Below are 16,856 nucleotides of genomic sequence, written 5' to 3' on the forward strand. Positions count from 1 at the left end.
TTTTAATTGCAGATAAGCAATAGATATTTTTTGGTAGAAGTATATATATGATACAATATTTGGGACATAGATCTACTAAAAAATATTCGTTATTTATATGAAATGCAAATTTACCTGGCCGTCCTGTGTGTTATCTAGCGAACTTACAGTAACTGGGCTTCTATCTACCCTTCAGATGCTAGGTCATTTATGATGTTAAGGACGCTTGGGAATAGGGGAGACTTACATCTGGCTTTGAGACTGCGTCCTAGTTTCATATTCCTAGCTCTTCATGGAATGATTTAGACTCATGGCTCTCAAAACATGTCCCAGGCCCAGAAATGTCAGCATCACCCGGTACCTGGTAGAGATGCAAATAAATCGCCACGTTCCACCCCAGACCTATGAATCAGACACTCTGGGGTGGGGGGTGGGGAGCTCAGCATTCTGTCTAACAAACCCTCCAGGTGATGCTGACCCAGTTCGAGAACCACAAGTTTAGACTCTGAGCAATCAGACAGGCCTGGGCTTGAAACCCAATCCCACCGTTTACTGACGGTGCCAGCTTGGCAGGGTTACTTACCTTCTCTGAGCTTCTGTGTCTTCCTAAACAAAACTGAAATGTAATACCTTATTCAGGGATGTGTTAAGGATTAAATGAAGTTACATATGATGAACTAAAACCCACAGTGCCTGTCACCGTAAGAACGCACGAAACAATTATTGTACACATAGACATCCATTGGTGCCCTGAGATAAATTTGATGGTCAGCATGGCAAAAGCCCTAGCTCCTGGAGTGATCTCTGCTCAGTTCAAACAAGGCCTTAATTTCCAGGAATTCGATTTCCAGCAGTCCTCTGGAGGGAGGAAGGAATCAGGAGGAGAGGGGGCAGGGCCACATTGAGTGAATTCCCTTCCTTCAGCGCTCGGTCCAGAACAGCTGTCCAGAAGGCAGGGTTTTTAAAAAATTTATGTTCTTTTTGTGGAAAGGTGAGGGAGAGGAGGCCTGAGAGGGGAGGACATGTCAGGGTGCCTCTCGAGAGAGGGTGATTAGCGCACTTGGGCTGTTTCACAGGACCGGTCTGGGGCCTCCTGTGCGCCGTCTAGATGAGGCTTTCTCAGCTTTGGCTCTGTTGACTTTGGGCTCAGATAATCCTTTGTCGCGGGGCTGTCTGCTGCATACAGAACGGCATCCCAAGCCTCACCTGTGAAATGCCAGTAGCCACTCCCATCCTCCTTCGCAGGGGTGGCGGTCAAACACATGTCTAGATATTGCCAAATGTCCGGGAGCAAGGGGGCCTGGGGGTGCCAAATACCCCTGGGCTGAGAACCACCTGTTTGGAGAGTGTCTTAGACAAACAACCACTCACACAATTTTAACAGCTACCATTTATTGAGCATTTACTGTCTCCAGTCCCCATGCTGATCTTACAAGGTAGGTCTTACTACCTACTTTCCACAATGGAAGAAACTGAGGCACAGACAGTGAAAGCAAATTCCCGAAATGCTACATCCGGTAGGTCTGGGCTTCTGACTAAGGTTGGTCTAACTCTAAAGCTCATGCTGCAACATTCTCTCTTTCTCTCTGGAAAATTAGGGATTTCTTTTCTTCAAGGAAACTCTTCTCATGTCAACTCAAGTCTAAAAATGCTTATTGAGAAGCCATGAGAAGCTGTACTAGAAATCTAAGATGTTGCTCCTCTCAAGGAGTTTTCAGTACCAGTGTCACTGGGGAGGTCAGACTCTCACGACACAGTTAAAGAACAAATGAGGCAGTTCCAGTTGGGGCCAAAATGGACATTTCCAGGCATAGAACTCTGAACTGGATGCCCTTGTGTATGACTACCTCCTGTGTCCTTGTACTGTCAATTCTGATAATACACAGGAGCATTGAAACCTTGAGGTTCACGGGGTCTGTCAGCCACGTGTCCTTCAAAACATCAACTCTCTTGCCTTGGTGGGGGCTGTAGGTGGCTTCTAGCCAAACACTCCGCCATCTTCTTTCTGGCTCTTTGCAGGAACTCTACCTTTCCCCTTTCCCTTCTCATGGCAGTATACTCATAAGCTTTGAGCTTGCTGTAGTAGTCAGAGAACTTGTTGTAGAGGATGGAAATTGGCATCCCGTTGAGGATAATTCCAAAAGCAATGCAGAGGAAGGCAAAAAGCCTGCCCAGGATGGTCTCTGGGTACATGTCTCCGTAGCCCACAGTGGAGAGGCTCACCTGTACAGGAAAGGAAGCGGGATGGAATTGTTAGCAATGGGATGGAGGAGAAGACAAGGAGAGAACCAGGTGGGACAGTGTCCTCTGTCTCCCTGAAGGTACACGTAGGTCAGGTAACAGCTCCCACAGAGCCAGCTTTAGGAGGGACCAGAAGGTTCGCCTGCAGGATCTGCGTCATGGAAAGAACACAGCCGTGGAACTGGAAGTCTTGGGCTTAAATTCTGACTATTATATATTTTCTTCTACACAATACAGGGGAGATCATAGCTGCTTTAGGGGGTTGCAGAGAGCACAGAAGATACCAGGAGTAGATTTCCTGGGGTAGCAAGGCTTCAATAAATGTTAGTCTCTGCCTCCCCTCAGAGGGGCCAGCTTTAGGACCAGGGGCCCTGGTTTTACTCACAAAATAGGCATACCGGGAAGAGCTCGGGCTTAGAAGCAGTCATACGTGAGTCCAAGTCCCAACTCTGACCCTTCCCCGCTGAATACCCGTGAGCAAAACATTCAGTCGCTAAACCTTGGTTCCTTCATCTGAAATAGGAGGATACTACCCAACACGTCATCTTCTCCTGAAGACTAAATAAGGAAATGAATATAAAGCACTTAACCCAGTATCAGGCCCACGAAAGGCATTAGACAGCCTCATCTGTAGTGCTTCTCTCATCTTTAAAATGGAGACAATTATAATACTTCTCAGTTCTTATGTCGTTCAGATGAGAGACTGTATATGAGATGCTGTAATTGCAAATGTCTGGAGAAACACACACTCATTATTTTGCAAAGGGACTTTTCTGTAAGACATCACAGACCAAAAATAGGTTCATCCTGCATGAAATTCCTCCCATCACTCTTGCACACTGCTTTAAATTCCACTAATTAGAGATTTATTTAGGTTAACAAGCTTCTGCTTTAAAATGCAGATACCCATGGGACTAGTTATCAGTCAGTGGAGGCAGAAAACCTGGGAAAATCTCTTGGGGCCTATTTTTTTTTTTTTTAAGCCTCATGTACTGAGCCTCCCGTTGGTTCCCGGACTATTGGCTAAATTACTAGAAGGCTCATAGGCTGTTGCTTAGTTGAAAAAAAACAAAAAAACAAAAAACCCCTGTGCTTTGCACAACTCCAGGGGGCACTGTTTGCTTCACTGATTTGTGGTTTTGCCATGATTTTCTGGCAGATGGTAGTAAAAGGCACAGCCTGTTGACCCATACGAAGATGGTGTTTAGCTCAGAAATGTAAACATTTTTGTTTTGATGTAAGGGTTAGTTAGAACTTAGGGTAAGTGCGATTGCTTAGTTAGGATGGCATAGAGAAGCAGGCCACCTGGGCTGATTTGGTGTCTCTGATGAGAACCACAGCTCCTTCCAGACCATAAAAGAGTGGAAGCCTGACCTCCTCTTCGGGGCGGGGGACGTACCACCTCTCACTGTTCCATCTCCGGGGAGGGCCCTGCTGAGGGTGGGCTGCCCCTTCCCATGGTGGACAACACGAGCAAGCACCTCAGAGAGGCAGGATGGTGGAGACCGGCTTAAGGAAGCCGAGATGGCTTGAGGCTACATGGCTCTGAGTCCATCTCCCAGCTGTGTGACTTGGGCAAGTCCCCTCCGTTCTCTCGGGCTCTGTTTCTACTTGTGAAATACGGGGACAATAGCCGTACCTACCCCGTAGGGGTGTTAAGGGAATAAGGAGTGTCTGGTGTGGTGTGTGAGTGATAATGTTAGTTCTCATGCTTATGAGACCAATGGGCTGTGGAAACGGGCTCCTGCTTCGACCCTGCTGAACAGGAGGGAAACGGCACAGGGGGTCCCTCTGGCTCCAGATTTTCGCCCCTTGATGAGAGGCAGTGGTACAGTGAGATTGTGGGTTAATCTCAAAGTATGTTTGTGCGTGTGTCTTGTCACTGGCTGTACCCGAAGGAAAAGAACCTGAGTGAGGTCTCTGTCCGGGTACATGAACTGAACCATGGCTTTCATAGGTCACGAAGCACAGCACTCCTACCTCTGTGAGTGTTGAGTCACTCGGTCTACTTGCCCTGGAGGAAGCCTACAGGGAGTCCGGGAACAGAGATGAGTGATAGGAAGGGGCAGTTAAGGACAGCAAACATCCACGAAAGGCCAAAGCAGAGGCTCTGAGCTAAACCAGCCTGCAAGATGGGAGGGCAGGGGGCTAGGAGGACGCAGAGGAAGATAATTGAGACAAAGTGCCTATCGTAAACTTCAGATCAATCCCCACACTGGCTTTACTTCACTCCCAACCTCCACTTCATTTTTATTTATTTATTTATTTTGGCTGAACTTTGAGTGAAGAGTCAAAAGCAAAGAGAGTTGTTGGCTTAAGGGAGATTAAATATTTAATGCTCATAATAGTCTAAATATTTTTGTATGTCTTGGATCTTTATTTTTAGAGGAAAGATCTCTTTGCTAGGAGGCTCTGTGTGACTGGTCCTGAAGAATTTGCTCAAAAAGCACAGCTAATCTTTGCATTGTCTGTTCTGTGGACAGTTTGACTCAACCAGTGACGTGGTTCTTGCTCCTTGGCTCCAAGAGGAATGCAGAGCTCCTTGGCTTTGGAGGACTTTTCTCCACTTTCCACAGACCAAACCCATTTCTCCCTTCATGAACATTAAAAATGGAAAACCTTAGATTGATGCATGTGACCTCACAGAGTGAGTTCTCACATGAGGAGGGGTTGGGTCTGGAAATGTGACCAGAATTCCTGCAATCCGTCTTAATATCTGGAAACACTGGCTGGCTGAGCCACTCCATTAACTGGAAACGTACCATTCCGTGGAAGGCTTACATATTTTCCATAGCCTTTGGGTCCCAAGAACCAGAATGTGACCTTCCCCCAGGAGCTCACCCATTAATCAGCAAATCTTGGCCTCCTAACCATCACAAGGAGGACAAGCATCCAGTTTTCCTCTGATACTTCAGAAGGAATTTCTCCTTCAACGAGGAATGTTTGTTTCCTTCATAATGAATGAGACATAGATGAAATCTTGGCACTCGGTAATCGATGCATGTGGGAAATAGGATCCCAGGGAACACAACTGATTTTTCAAAATAATGAACACCCCTTCTAGTGACCCCAAACAATCTGAGGTGGTGAACACTAGCGGTTTCTGGCTAAAATGATTACACACCTCAGTGCATGTTGTCCTTTAAAGGATTTTGCTTCAAAGGCTATATGTAGCCGATCCGTGCTGCTGTGACAAATATTTGAGGAATTCCTCTTTGGTTTAGAATCTGCACAGAGGCTTCAGTGGCATGACCTTGAAACAAGTAGTCTTAGCCACCTCAAGGGTTAACTCTAGATGTCAGTCTTAAACTCAAGGGTATGGACTGTATTTTAAAATATCAAATCCACCCTCCAAAAGGTAAAGATCTGGCACCATTACAAAGAAGTAAATGGACATATCACAGTCTCCAAAGATAATTCCTCAGTGGAATTCGAAGAATGTTTTGAGGGGTGGAAGCACTGTTAGAATGAGGTCACAGGTGAGGAGAGGATCTTAAAGAGGACCAACCAGCCTTTTTCATATGTTGAAGTCGTGCTGTGTATATAAATTGTGCAATAGGAGGAGACGTGCAAAAGCTGAGGCAAATCTATTCCTCCAGCCATAGGAAGGTACGGGATAATGATGACGTCTTCCGCCTTCACGGTGTGCTTGGTACTTTTCCCTATCCTCTACGACTCCCGTCCTTCTACCATCATGTCCCACCAGGCCTACTGGCCCACAGGAGGATCACAATTTAAAGACCTAAAAGGGGACCACGCCAGAGTCAGGAGTCCACAGTTGCAAAAGTCCTAAAAGGGCCTAAGAGCCTTTGCCCTGTTTATGGTCTCCTTGCTATTTCTGACGGATCTGAGAGGATGCCGCCTCCCTTTACTGCCATCTGTGCCAGACATTTACCCCTTGTCTCTCAGTCCCAAGCGAGACACCCTCTGTACTCTTCCGTGGAGTCCTGCAGCTGGGAGTCTGCAAACTACACTTCCCAGACCCCCTTGCGTGCTGGCTTCTGGTTGTGTTCTGCAAATGAGATAGTGTTGGGACGCTGGAGGTGGGTGAGGAACTAAGGGTCTCTATTCCTGCTTTTGGTGTCTGTCGCCGTCCTCCAATAAGCACATAGCCATGGCTCAAGCATCTTTTGGCACATAGGACACTAACCTCATGGTGTCATCCTAGGAGTCCCCACGACAGCCCCTCAGCGGCTCCTTCTCTGTTCTCGTGGGTTCCACTTTGTATTTGTTCCCCCAGTTCTAGGGTTGACAGCTCTTCCATGCAGTAACCATCTCTGGGTTCTCTGTTTCCCCTCGCTGCTCTTCCAACCTTCTAACCCTTGCATATCTATAACCCTGCATAAATTCCATCTGTTTAAAATAGCCACGTTTTTCCCCCCCTGTTGTCCTGAGTTGGCTGATGCACCTTCCAAAGGGGTATTCTTTTTTTTTTTTTTTTTTTTTTTTTTAAAGATTTTATTTATTCATTCGACAGAGATAGAGACAGCCAGCGAGAGAGGGAACACAAGCAGGGGGAGTGGGAGAGGAAGAAGCAGGCTCACAGCGGAGGAGCCTGATGCGGGGCTCGATCCCATAACGCCGGGATCACGCCCTGAGCCGAAGGCAGACGCTCAACCACTGTGCCACCCAGGCGCCCCGACCAAAGGGGTATTCTTAAAGCCAGCAATCAATCCATACAAATCAAATCGAATCAAGTCTCAGTGATCTTGTAAGTGCCACCTATTTGCAAGGAAATGGTAACACGCTTTGGGAAAACAGAGATAGGCACAATTCTCTGTTCCCTCAGCTAGAAAGTTTCTTTTTGAGGAGTTTTTGTTAGTTTTTGGAGGAATGAGTTCATGACAGTTTCCTGGTTTCTATAGTTTTTCCTGGTTTCTATAGTTTGGTTTCTATAGTTTTCACTTACTCTTGAAGCTCAGGAGGAAATGGCCCGTTGAACAGTCCAGTCGCCCTTTTCTGCTTTCACACAGAGCCACGCTGGAGGCCAGGGATGACAGCGTCCTCACAGAGCTGACTGCTCTTGCCAAGCTGGGCCATGCATTTCCCACGCGCAGGCGGCTGGGAGGGGCCCATCATGGCTGGAGCGGCTCCGGGGGCGCGCCTGTTTTCCTGGACACGCAGAGGCTCTCCCAGGAGAGAACAGCTGACCCGTTCGCATGTCTTACAGCCTCTCTTTTTCCAGCAGAGAAGGAATCACTTCTGTTTTATCCCCCCCCCCCCCGATGCATCTGGAAGCAAAGGTTATGGCTTCCACGTGATACAGACTATCAACTAGACAGCTATGGTAGCTTCTATTTATGGCGGAGGTACTACAGGCTAGCAGCTTACATATGTTCCCTATTACACTAGCGCTTACAATAATCTCCGTTTGACGGACGAGGAGGACGGGGCTCTCTCACATCCTAATGCGGGAGCATTTGCAGACGTGAATGTCCACGAGGGATTTGTTCTGCAGCTGCTGAAGTATTCACAGTAATGAAAATGACTGTATGCCTCTTAAAACCTTGAGCTGAATTACAGAGGAAGGTTGTAGGATCCTTGGCATAGAGAGAGGGAAGATGATGAAAAGTAAGTCTGCGTTTGGGGTTGTCTAAAAGTACGAGCAGCACATGGACGGATGCCTTAGAGAATCTGTCTCTAATGAGGTTGAATGTACAAGGCAGACAGCACTGAAGTCAGGAAAACACTATCAGTGAGTATGTGTTTTCTGACGTGTACATATATTTGAGCAGTAATAGCTTACTACAGCAGAATGACTGTATTACCTAATTCTTTTTAATGGAAACATAGTTGACATACAATGTTACCTTAATTTCAGGTGAACAACATGGTGATTCAGTGAGTCTACACATTATGTTATGCTACCATCTGTCACACCATACAACCCGATTACACCATTGACTATATTCCCTATGCTGTACCTTTCATCCCTGTCATTTAAAATTCCATAACTGGTAGCCTGTACCTCGCACCGCCCTTCACCTATTTACCCATCCCCCCGCCACCCTTCCCTCTGGCAACCTCTAATTTGTTCACTGTATTTATGGATATGTTTCTGCTTATTTTATTCATTTTATTTTTTAGGGTTCCACATATAAGTGAAATCATGTGGCATTTGTCTTTCTCTGATTCATTTCACTTAGCATAATACTCTCTAGGTCCATCCATGTTGTTGGAAATGGCAAGATCTCATTCTTTTTTATGGCTAAGTAATATTCCGTGTGGGTGTGTGTGTGTGCGCGCGCGTGTGTGTGCGTGCGCACACGCATACACACATACCACATCTTTATCCATTCATCTATCAGTGGACCCTTGGGCTGCTTCCATAATTTGGCTATTGTAAATAATGCTGCAGATAACATAGGGGTCCATATATCTTTTCAAATTACTCTGTTCATGTTCTTTGGGTAAATACCCAGTAGTGGATTTCCTAAATTGTACGGTATTTTTATTTTTTAATTATTTTTTTTTTTAGGAACCTCTATACTGTTTTCCACAGTGCCTGCACCAATTTACATTCCCACCAACAGTGCATGAGGGCTCCTTTTTCTCTACATCCTTGCCGATTCTTGTTATTTCTTGTCTTTTTCTAGCCATTCTGACAGGTGGGAGGGGATCTCTCATTGCAGTTTTGATTTGCATTTTCCTGATGATGAATGATGTTGAGCATTTTTTCACGTGTATGTTGGCCATGTGTACGTCTCCTCTGGAAAAATGTCTTGTCAGTGGACAATTCTTTATATCTTCCTGCATCCAAGCTCTTTGCCATAAAACTTTTCAGTGCTTTCCTACACTGGGTGGGCTCATCTGGTCTGCTCCTTGACTCTGATTTTGGCCTTGTGACTTGCCTTGGCCAATGGGTTGAGCAAATGACATGACCAGAAACTTACGCAGTGCTCACATGATTGAGATTGCATTCCCTCTCTTGCCCATTGCCATGGCCACGGGTACTTGACTGCTGGAGGGTGAAGGAGATGTGTTCTAGTCCCCTCTTTCATCCCAGCTGTCAGCCAGCCGATCATTAGACATAGGAGTGACTGGCACCAGCCCAAATGAGAAGAACATTCTGGTTGAAACCAGCCTGAACTGTGGACTCGCAAACTCATAAGCTCAATCAATGCTTGACAATTTAGGTGATTAAGTTTTGTGGCAGTTTGTGATGCATCATTATTATAGTAATAAGTAACATAATTTACGAAGAGCTGAACACACATTTATCATGGGTGTGTGCTCAAAAAATTTCAAATTACGAGATGTGTGATCAATAAAAGGCTTGAAGATAACCACACCTGAGTTAGTTTCGGGATTCCACTTCTTCTCATTTCTGTTCAGTCATGTCTATATAGATGGGTTTCTTCTCACCCTTCAAATTTCAGCTCAATGTCCTTTTTCTCCAGGAGGGCTTCTCTGGCCATCCTATCAACGACAGATTCTACAGCCAGCTCTCTCTGTCCTCTTAGCTCACACAAGATGCACCAGTATCTGAAATTATATATTCTCTTTCTCCATTAGAATGTACAGTCCATGAGGGAAAGAAATTCATCTTTTGGGGTTTTTGTTCAATCACCCAGTACCCCTGGTGTTTAGATGAGCACTTGGCAATCCCAGCTCAGTGAATGAGTAAGCTGGATTTTGTGATTCTCAGGAAGAATTCGTCTGCATGTTTTGCATCTTGTTTTTGGCGTCTACATAAGGAAACAAGACATTCTGTCTGCATCATTTTGACCGCGTTCTTTTCTCTCTGCTCTGCTGAGAATATAGACCCTTGGTACACAATGTGGAATGCCATCATAAGTATGGAAAAGAATCTGCTTAATCTATGTTGTCCTGGGGCATAGAGCAGAGTTTCAGTGTTCAAGGGGGAACTGCTCCTATTGTTTTCGTAGATTAGTTTAGAAGTATCTAATTTGTAATGACTTTTACTAGTCTATAAAATTCTCAGTAAGATGGACTAAGGCAATGGGTGAAGGTTAAAGTTGGTCAACAGTAAAGCTGAAATGTGCAAATTCTGGCCTGTGAAAATAGTGCCTGATAAAGATAATGGCCACGAAAGAAAACCCCTCATTGGCAAAAGCAATAATTACTAAAATTTATTATCGATAACAATTGAATAGGGATTCAATTTTTATTGTAAAACTTATGGGAAAAACTTATTTTGACTAAAACAATTTTAGTTAACATAAAACGGGGGTAATTTGAAAGTTTTAAGTGTCATTGTACATTAAGCAGATCAAGAAATTAAATGGAATCAATAGGCATTCACTTCAGGAAATTTTTTTTAAAAAAATCATTAGTAGCAACAGAATTCATACCAATTTTTGTATTAATAGACAAAATTTTGAAGAGTTTCATGGGTTGAAAGTATAGTATCAAAATGTCCCCTAGGCCCCACCTACATACGTGCCAGTCTTCTGAAATACTTCGATAAATGGGAACTTGACCCGCAAACTCGGTAGTTTATCACCAGCTTGAAGATTTGCTCTTTTCCCTTCCGGCTTTACTCACCTCCAACGTACATGTCATTTGCTGGGGACAAAGCATCCTGTATCAGCTCCATCTGTACACATGGTTTATCTACTATGGGGATGACCTTTTGTCACCTGGAATACGGTCAGAGATGCAGCAATGGGCTAGCTCACCGGGACGAGCCTAACGTCATCCCATCACGGAAGAGAGCTCACAAATCCCGTTTGACATGTGAGTGCTCTGCTTTTCAGTGACAGAAGACTAAGTGAATTATAGAGCTCAGTAGGCACCCCTTTTTAGAGACAAGAAAACTGAGGACAGGCAGTAAGGGAGTGAGGTTTCACAATTATTTAGGGTCCTAGTTATTAGCAGATCTGGGACTAGAATCTAAATTTAAACCTTCCATCTCACTGAACTACACTGTTAGTAGCCCTGGGTTGGTTCATCTCGGAAATTCATACCAGACTCTGGGTTCTAACACACCCAGCATTAATGTTGAAAATACCTAGTTCCTTACATGGGAAAAACTGGTTATATTTGCTTAATGTTTTTAACGGCATTATAAACCGTCTACTTCTAAAAATGGAGAAAATCACACACCCACTTCTTCCCTCTATGTACAAATGTCAACTTATCAAGCAGCATGTCCGGTGATTCAGGGATTTGCCAGGGATTTAGCCTGACATACCAGAAATACAGATATTTGAGTAAATGACATAAATTTCTACAAAGAGGCAAATACCAAAGAAAACAACAAAAATGACCAAAAGACTGCAAAATAGGCAAGGCATGCCCCAGAAATGAAGCTTGAAAGACGCAGTGCTGGGTGTGGGAAGGGCATGGATTGTGTCTTGTATGGTCTTAGGTTTGGGTCCTAGCTCCGTTACCTTTAGCTGGGTGTCTACACTCAAACCCTCTGTACCTCCATTCCTCCGGCTGTAGAATGGGGCAAGAATACCACGTCCTAAAGGAGGTTCAGTGACACTGGGGCAAGTTTCAGTTGTAGATGCTTCTTTCCACACTCAGGATTGGCTAGAAGCAGTGGGATTTCAGTTGGGGGGACACTGGTCTGCCGAGTCTCACTTTTTCCCTGCATAAATGTAGGGTTTCCTGCAAATTGGAAGCCACTTCCAATGTGTCCTCTTTTTTTTTTTTTTTTTTTTTTAAAAGATCCTAACCATTTCACAGGGTTATGATACTGAACCAAGTTAAACTTTACAAACCATTTAGGACAACAGGTGTTCGATAAGTGGCGAGTAAGAATGAGGCTGATGGCTTTTCCCACATGCAGAAACAAGGAATCGTCCTTACAAGCAGACTGCCCAGGAATTTGAGACTAAATCTACATTTGGAAATTCCAGTTACTTACTGGACTTTGTCTTTCCAACTCGTTTTTGTTCGCTGGATGCAGCAAAGGCCTGGAGAGAGCAGTGGCCCCTAAGCAAGGTGGGGAGAAGGTCCGGGAACAAAGCAAGGCAGGCGGCGGATAACCCAGGAACCGGAGGACTGGCTTCTTCCAGGCTGGGTTGGGGGGCGGGGAAGCCGGAGCCTGAGTACTCACCGCGGCCCACCACCAGGCGTGGGGGATGCTGGTGAAGTTGGTGTCGGGCATGTCGTGCTCCACGGAGTAGACGGCTGCCGAGAAGGTGAAGATGCCCATGGTGATGAAGAGCAGCAGGCAGCCCACCTGCTGGTAGCACTGGCGCAGCGTGAAGCCGAAGGCGCGCAGGCCGGTGGAGTGGCGCGCCAGCTTGAGGATGCGCAGGACGCGCATGAGGCGCATGATACGCAGCACCTGGCCCACCTTGCCCACGCGGCCCACGGTCTCTATGTCGTGCTCCCGCGGCGAGCCCCGGCCGTGCCCCTGGTCCTCGCCCGTGAAGCACTCGAGCAGCAGCTGCAGGTAGAGCGGCAGGATGGCCACCAGGTCGACCACGTTGAGCGCGCTGCGCGCGAAGCGCCGCAGGTCGGGCGTGGAGGCGAGGCGCAGCAGGAACTCGAGCGTGAAGAAGGCCATGCACAGCATCTCCACGTGCTCCAGGATGGGCCGTGGGTCGCCGCCGCCCGCGCCCTGCTCCGCCTGCTGCTGCATCTCCTCCACCGTGTTGAGCGCCAGCGCCACGACGGAGATGAGCACGAAGAGGCTAGAGGCCACCCCGATGGCCTTGGCGGCCACGGACGAGAAGGGCTTCTCCAGCAGGTTCCAGAGGCGGCGGCGCTGCGGCCCATAGAAGCGCATGTCGCGGAAGAGCTCCTCGGCCTCCTCGGCCTGCGCCTGCGCGCGCAGCTCACGCTGGATCTTGAGCTGCTCGCTGAGCTCGTCGCGCCGCTCCTCGAAGCATATGCGGCAGCAGCGCGGCGTGTACTTGAGCCGCACGCCCCAGTAGCCCAGCTCCTCCAGGAAGCAGCGCGGGCACAGCTCGTCCAGCACCAGCAGCACCCCGGACGCGTAGAAGTTGTAGACCAGCTGGAAGACGGCCGGGTCGCGGTCGAAGAAGTACTCGTCCGTCTGTTCCTCGTAGTCGTCGCACAGGCCCAGCTGGCGGCTGCGGCTGGTGGACATGGCCAGGCGGCCCAGGCGCGTCTTGGGGTAACAGGCTAGCTGGCAGTAGTCCAGGCGGTAGCTCTGGCCGCCCACGTTCACGTTCAGCGTGGACGACACAGCGGGAAGGTCGGTGCGGCCGTCCGGCTGGGCGGCCGCGGCCTCTGGCTGCCGATCGTCCTCGCCCGGGTCGTCCTTCAGGTCGTCCTCCTCCTCCCCATCCTCGTCCTCCTCGATGTAGTAGTTGTAGTTGCCCTCGGTCCAGGGCGGGATGCTGGCCTGGGAGCCGGAGCGGGCCCCCAGGGAGCAGACGCTCCTGCGGTGCGGGCCGCCGCCGGCCTGGGACGCCTCCTCACCCTCCGTAGTGTTCCAGGGCCTGTAGCCCCAGGACCGCCTCCTCTCGCTCTGTTTCAGCATGGCTGCAGGGGGCGAGCCCCTTGCTTTGCCTTCCTGGCTGTCGTGGGCTTTTTGGGCTGGTCACTGCCACCGGGAGGACGGCGCCTGTACCCTGCACTGACTTGGAGCAGCCTGCCCGGGACGAGGGACGGTCCCAGTCTGGCCCCTGGAGTCTGAACGTGCGCAGATGGCTGTTGACTGCTCTAATCTTGCTGATACGGAAGCGGCAAGTGTTAGGAGGGATTTAGAGCCTCTTAGCTGGTTTCCTCCCCCTCTGCCTGCACTGACGTCGGGGTTGGTTATGTGGTCTTAAATCTGTAGATAATCAGAAGGTGGCAGGGCTTATTGCTAATAAAAATGTCGCCAACCCTTAGGCCTGTCCTTAGGAAGTGCTCAGGATGCTGGCGCTGGTGTGAAATCCAGCGAATTAGCTCTAGAATCCGGATGCCTGTGTCCTGGCCTCACTATTGAAGTTGCAGCCTCTGCAGGAACAAGGACAGGAAGGGCAGCAGAATGCTTAAAGCGGACTTCACCATAAGCCTGTTTTCTTCTTAGCGTAGCCCTTGCTCGGATCACCTAAGACTTCAAGCGATCCCCTTCCCGTTCTTTCACATGATGGTTTCTTCCCAAATGGATTCTGCTTAAGAGCCCTGCTTTAGTCCAGTCTGATCTTCTCAGACCCAGCTTCGATCCCCTTTTGTCTCTGTTTCTCTGCCTCTCTTTTCCTTCCCTCTTTGGAAGGATGAGAGCGCATTTCCAGATAGATCCCAGAACTAGCGGGTACATGTTCTTTTGGTCCTGCTTAGCTGCTCTTTTAGGGCCACATGTAAAGGTGGCCAGACTTTATTTCAGGGAAAAAGTCTTCATCATTCTTCGGGACAACATTTAAAACAATTTTTTTTTTAAGTCTCTTTCCATGTGGAAAGCAACGTGCTAGATGCTGGGGATGGGAAATCTTTGGGGACACAGTTGCTCGCAGTTTTGTGGGTGATGGAGTTAGGTAAACACAGCAAAAGAGTGAGTAAAAAATACAGGGTAGCAGAGAAGACGAAGGGATTTTTTTCTGAGCAGAGATATGTTTTTAAATTCAGTTTATTTTGAAGAGCTAATAAGTGTGGATGGCAAACAATTGAAAAGGTGCAAAGTTGCCTTAGAGAAGAGAGTTTCTCGCTCTCCCAAACCGAAGTTGCAGTTATCAGATGTGCCTCTGAGGAGGCAACCACTGTTGTTATTCCAGAATACTTTTTGGTTGTTCTTCCAGAAATATCCTAAACATATACAAGCAAAAACCTGTCTCCATCTGTCATCTGACTAGCTCTCTGTTATTAACACAAATCGTAGCATACTGTACACATTGCTTTTTCCAATTAACCGTGTGCCTTAGAGCTGTTTTCATACCTGAACATAAATATCCACCTGACTTTGAAAGTAGCCTGACAGGGATAAACATTCAGGTTGTTTTATATCTTGACTCTTGTAAACAACGGTGAAAGGAATGACTTTGTGTATACGTTACTTCACACATGTTCAAGATGGAGGAAGGACCACTGAGAAACCTGACCAGATAGGACAGAGCAAATTGGACAGATACCTTGGGAAGAGTTTGAAAACGATACCATCTTACACATGCGTGAATGATTGCTGTTACTTCAGATGTTCTGTCTGATAGGAATGTGTGGGCCTCATTTGGAAACCTGATTCAAACAAAAAGCCTAAAACATTTTCAAGAGTTGGAAATTCGTTGGTATTTAGGAACTCTTATGGATACTCTTAGTTGTGATAATGGTCTTGTAATGTTAAAGGCTGTGTCTCCTTTAGAGACACATAACACATAATAGAAGTATTTATGGATGGGATGATACGATACCTGAGCTTTGCTTCAAGAGAATATGGGGGAGAGAGAAAGGGAGTGGCCGTAGCATGGGAGTAAGATCCATTAAGACAAGCCATGAGTTAGTAACTGTCGACACTGAGTGATGGGGGCACAGAGGTTCATTAGGCTATTCTGCTTTCATAGGTGTTTGAATTTCTTCAGAATAAAAAGCTTTTGGAGGCGCTTGGGTGGCTCAGTTGGTTAAGTGTCTGCCTTCGGCTCAAGTCATGATCCCGGGTCCTGGGATCAAGCCCCACATCGGGCTCCCTGCTCCACGGGGAGTCTGCTTCTCCCTCTCCTCCTGCTCTCTCTCTCTCAAATAAGTAAATAAAATCTTTTTTAAAAAGTTTTAAAAAAGGCATATAAAGGATAAATTATTAGAGGTGGAATTGCAGGTCAAAGACTGCATTTTTGCAATTTTGATCAATGATGCCAATTTCCCTCATAAAAATTTTACTAATACGTAACTCACCATCACGCTTCTGCAGCTCTGCCCATGTGATAGGTGACAAATGACATGTGCGATAATTTTTATTTGCATTTCTCTCATTGTGAATGCAGCTCAGCATCTCCTCCTGTCATTAGTTGTATTTCTTTTTTCTGCTTTTCATCGATAGGTTGGTATTTCTCTTATCGATTTGAAGGAGAGCGATCTATATTTTGAGACTAGACCCTTTGCCTGGGGTATGGATTGCAAGTTTCACGTCTGACTTACCTTCAGTGAGGTTTTTTTTTCCCCTGTACATTTTTTATTTGAAGACTTCTCAGTGTGGTGGCATATTGGGAAAGTCTTCACTGCTGTGTAATTTTCAAAGAATTTTCTTCTTACAGTTTTACTTCTCACATTTAAGGATTTGATCCATCAAGAATTAATTTTGAGGTAAAGAGTGAAGTAGGGACTTAGCTCTGTTTTCCAGGGTTTTATTCACATGTCCCAACACATTAACTGAATAATCTGTCTTTCCCCCCTGGTGAGCAGTGCTGTCTTTATCACGTAGGTCAGTTTTAATTACGCTTCTGGGTCATCGGGACAGGTCACAGGTTCGACAGGCTCAGCCCTTGATGACATTGTTCAGCTCTCAGTAGACCTCAAACCTCCAAGCTGAAGATAACGTCTAATCAGGCCTAGCCTTTACGTTCCTGACTGTCCCACTTCTCCTGTCCTGCTCTTGGCATACAGTGTTGATGTTGCTTCTCCAGCCACCCACTGACTTCTCCAGTTCCATCTCTTCTTTCTGTGGTGCCAAGTACTATTGACAAGTACCTTTACTATGTCGAAGCGATGACACTGTTTTAAAAGAGTATCGTTCTTTTCATATTTCTCATTGCCTCTCTTTCCATTGCAGTCATATGCTG

The 16,856-nt window shown here is 46.8% G+C and overlaps 1 protein-coding gene across 1 annotated transcript; it reads right to left on the reverse strand.

Annotated features, from left to right (window-relative positions):
- Positions 1 to 1,354: 1,354 nt before the first annotated feature.
- KCNV2 (potassium voltage-gated channel modifier subfamily V member 2) lies at positions 1,355 to 13,648 on the reverse strand. Its single transcript, XM_026519285.4, has 2 exons — positions 12,251 to 13,648; positions 1,355 to 2,202 (listed from the first exon to the last, which is right to left on the reverse strand). The coding sequence occupies exons 1-2, from the start codon at positions 13,646 to 13,648 to the stop codon at positions 1,921 to 1,923; spliced, it is 1,680 nt and encodes a 559-aa protein (XP_026375070.3). The 3' UTR covers positions 1,355 to 1,920.
- Between the last annotated feature and the right edge of the window lie 3,208 nt (positions 13,649 to 16,856).

This window comes from Ursus arctos, unplaced genomic scaffold (assembly GCF_023065955.2).
Source record: "Ursus arctos isolate Adak ecotype North America unplaced genomic scaffold, UrsArc2.0 scaffold_33, whole genome shotgun sequence".
Classification (NCBI taxonomy): Eukaryota; Metazoa; Chordata; class Mammalia; order Carnivora; family Ursidae; genus Ursus; species Ursus arctos.

Excerpts from the sequence above, each read along its gene's own strand:
- KCNV2 (XM_026519285.4), bottom strand. The coding sequence starts at position 13,648 with ATGCTGAAACAGAGCGAGAGGAGGCGGTCCTGGGGCTACAGGCCCTGG. Across the intron at positions 2,203-12,250 it reads ACGCCTGGTGGTGGGCCGCG|GTGAGCCTCTCCACTGTGGG; the intron begins GTGAGTACTCAG and ends TTTCCTGTACAG.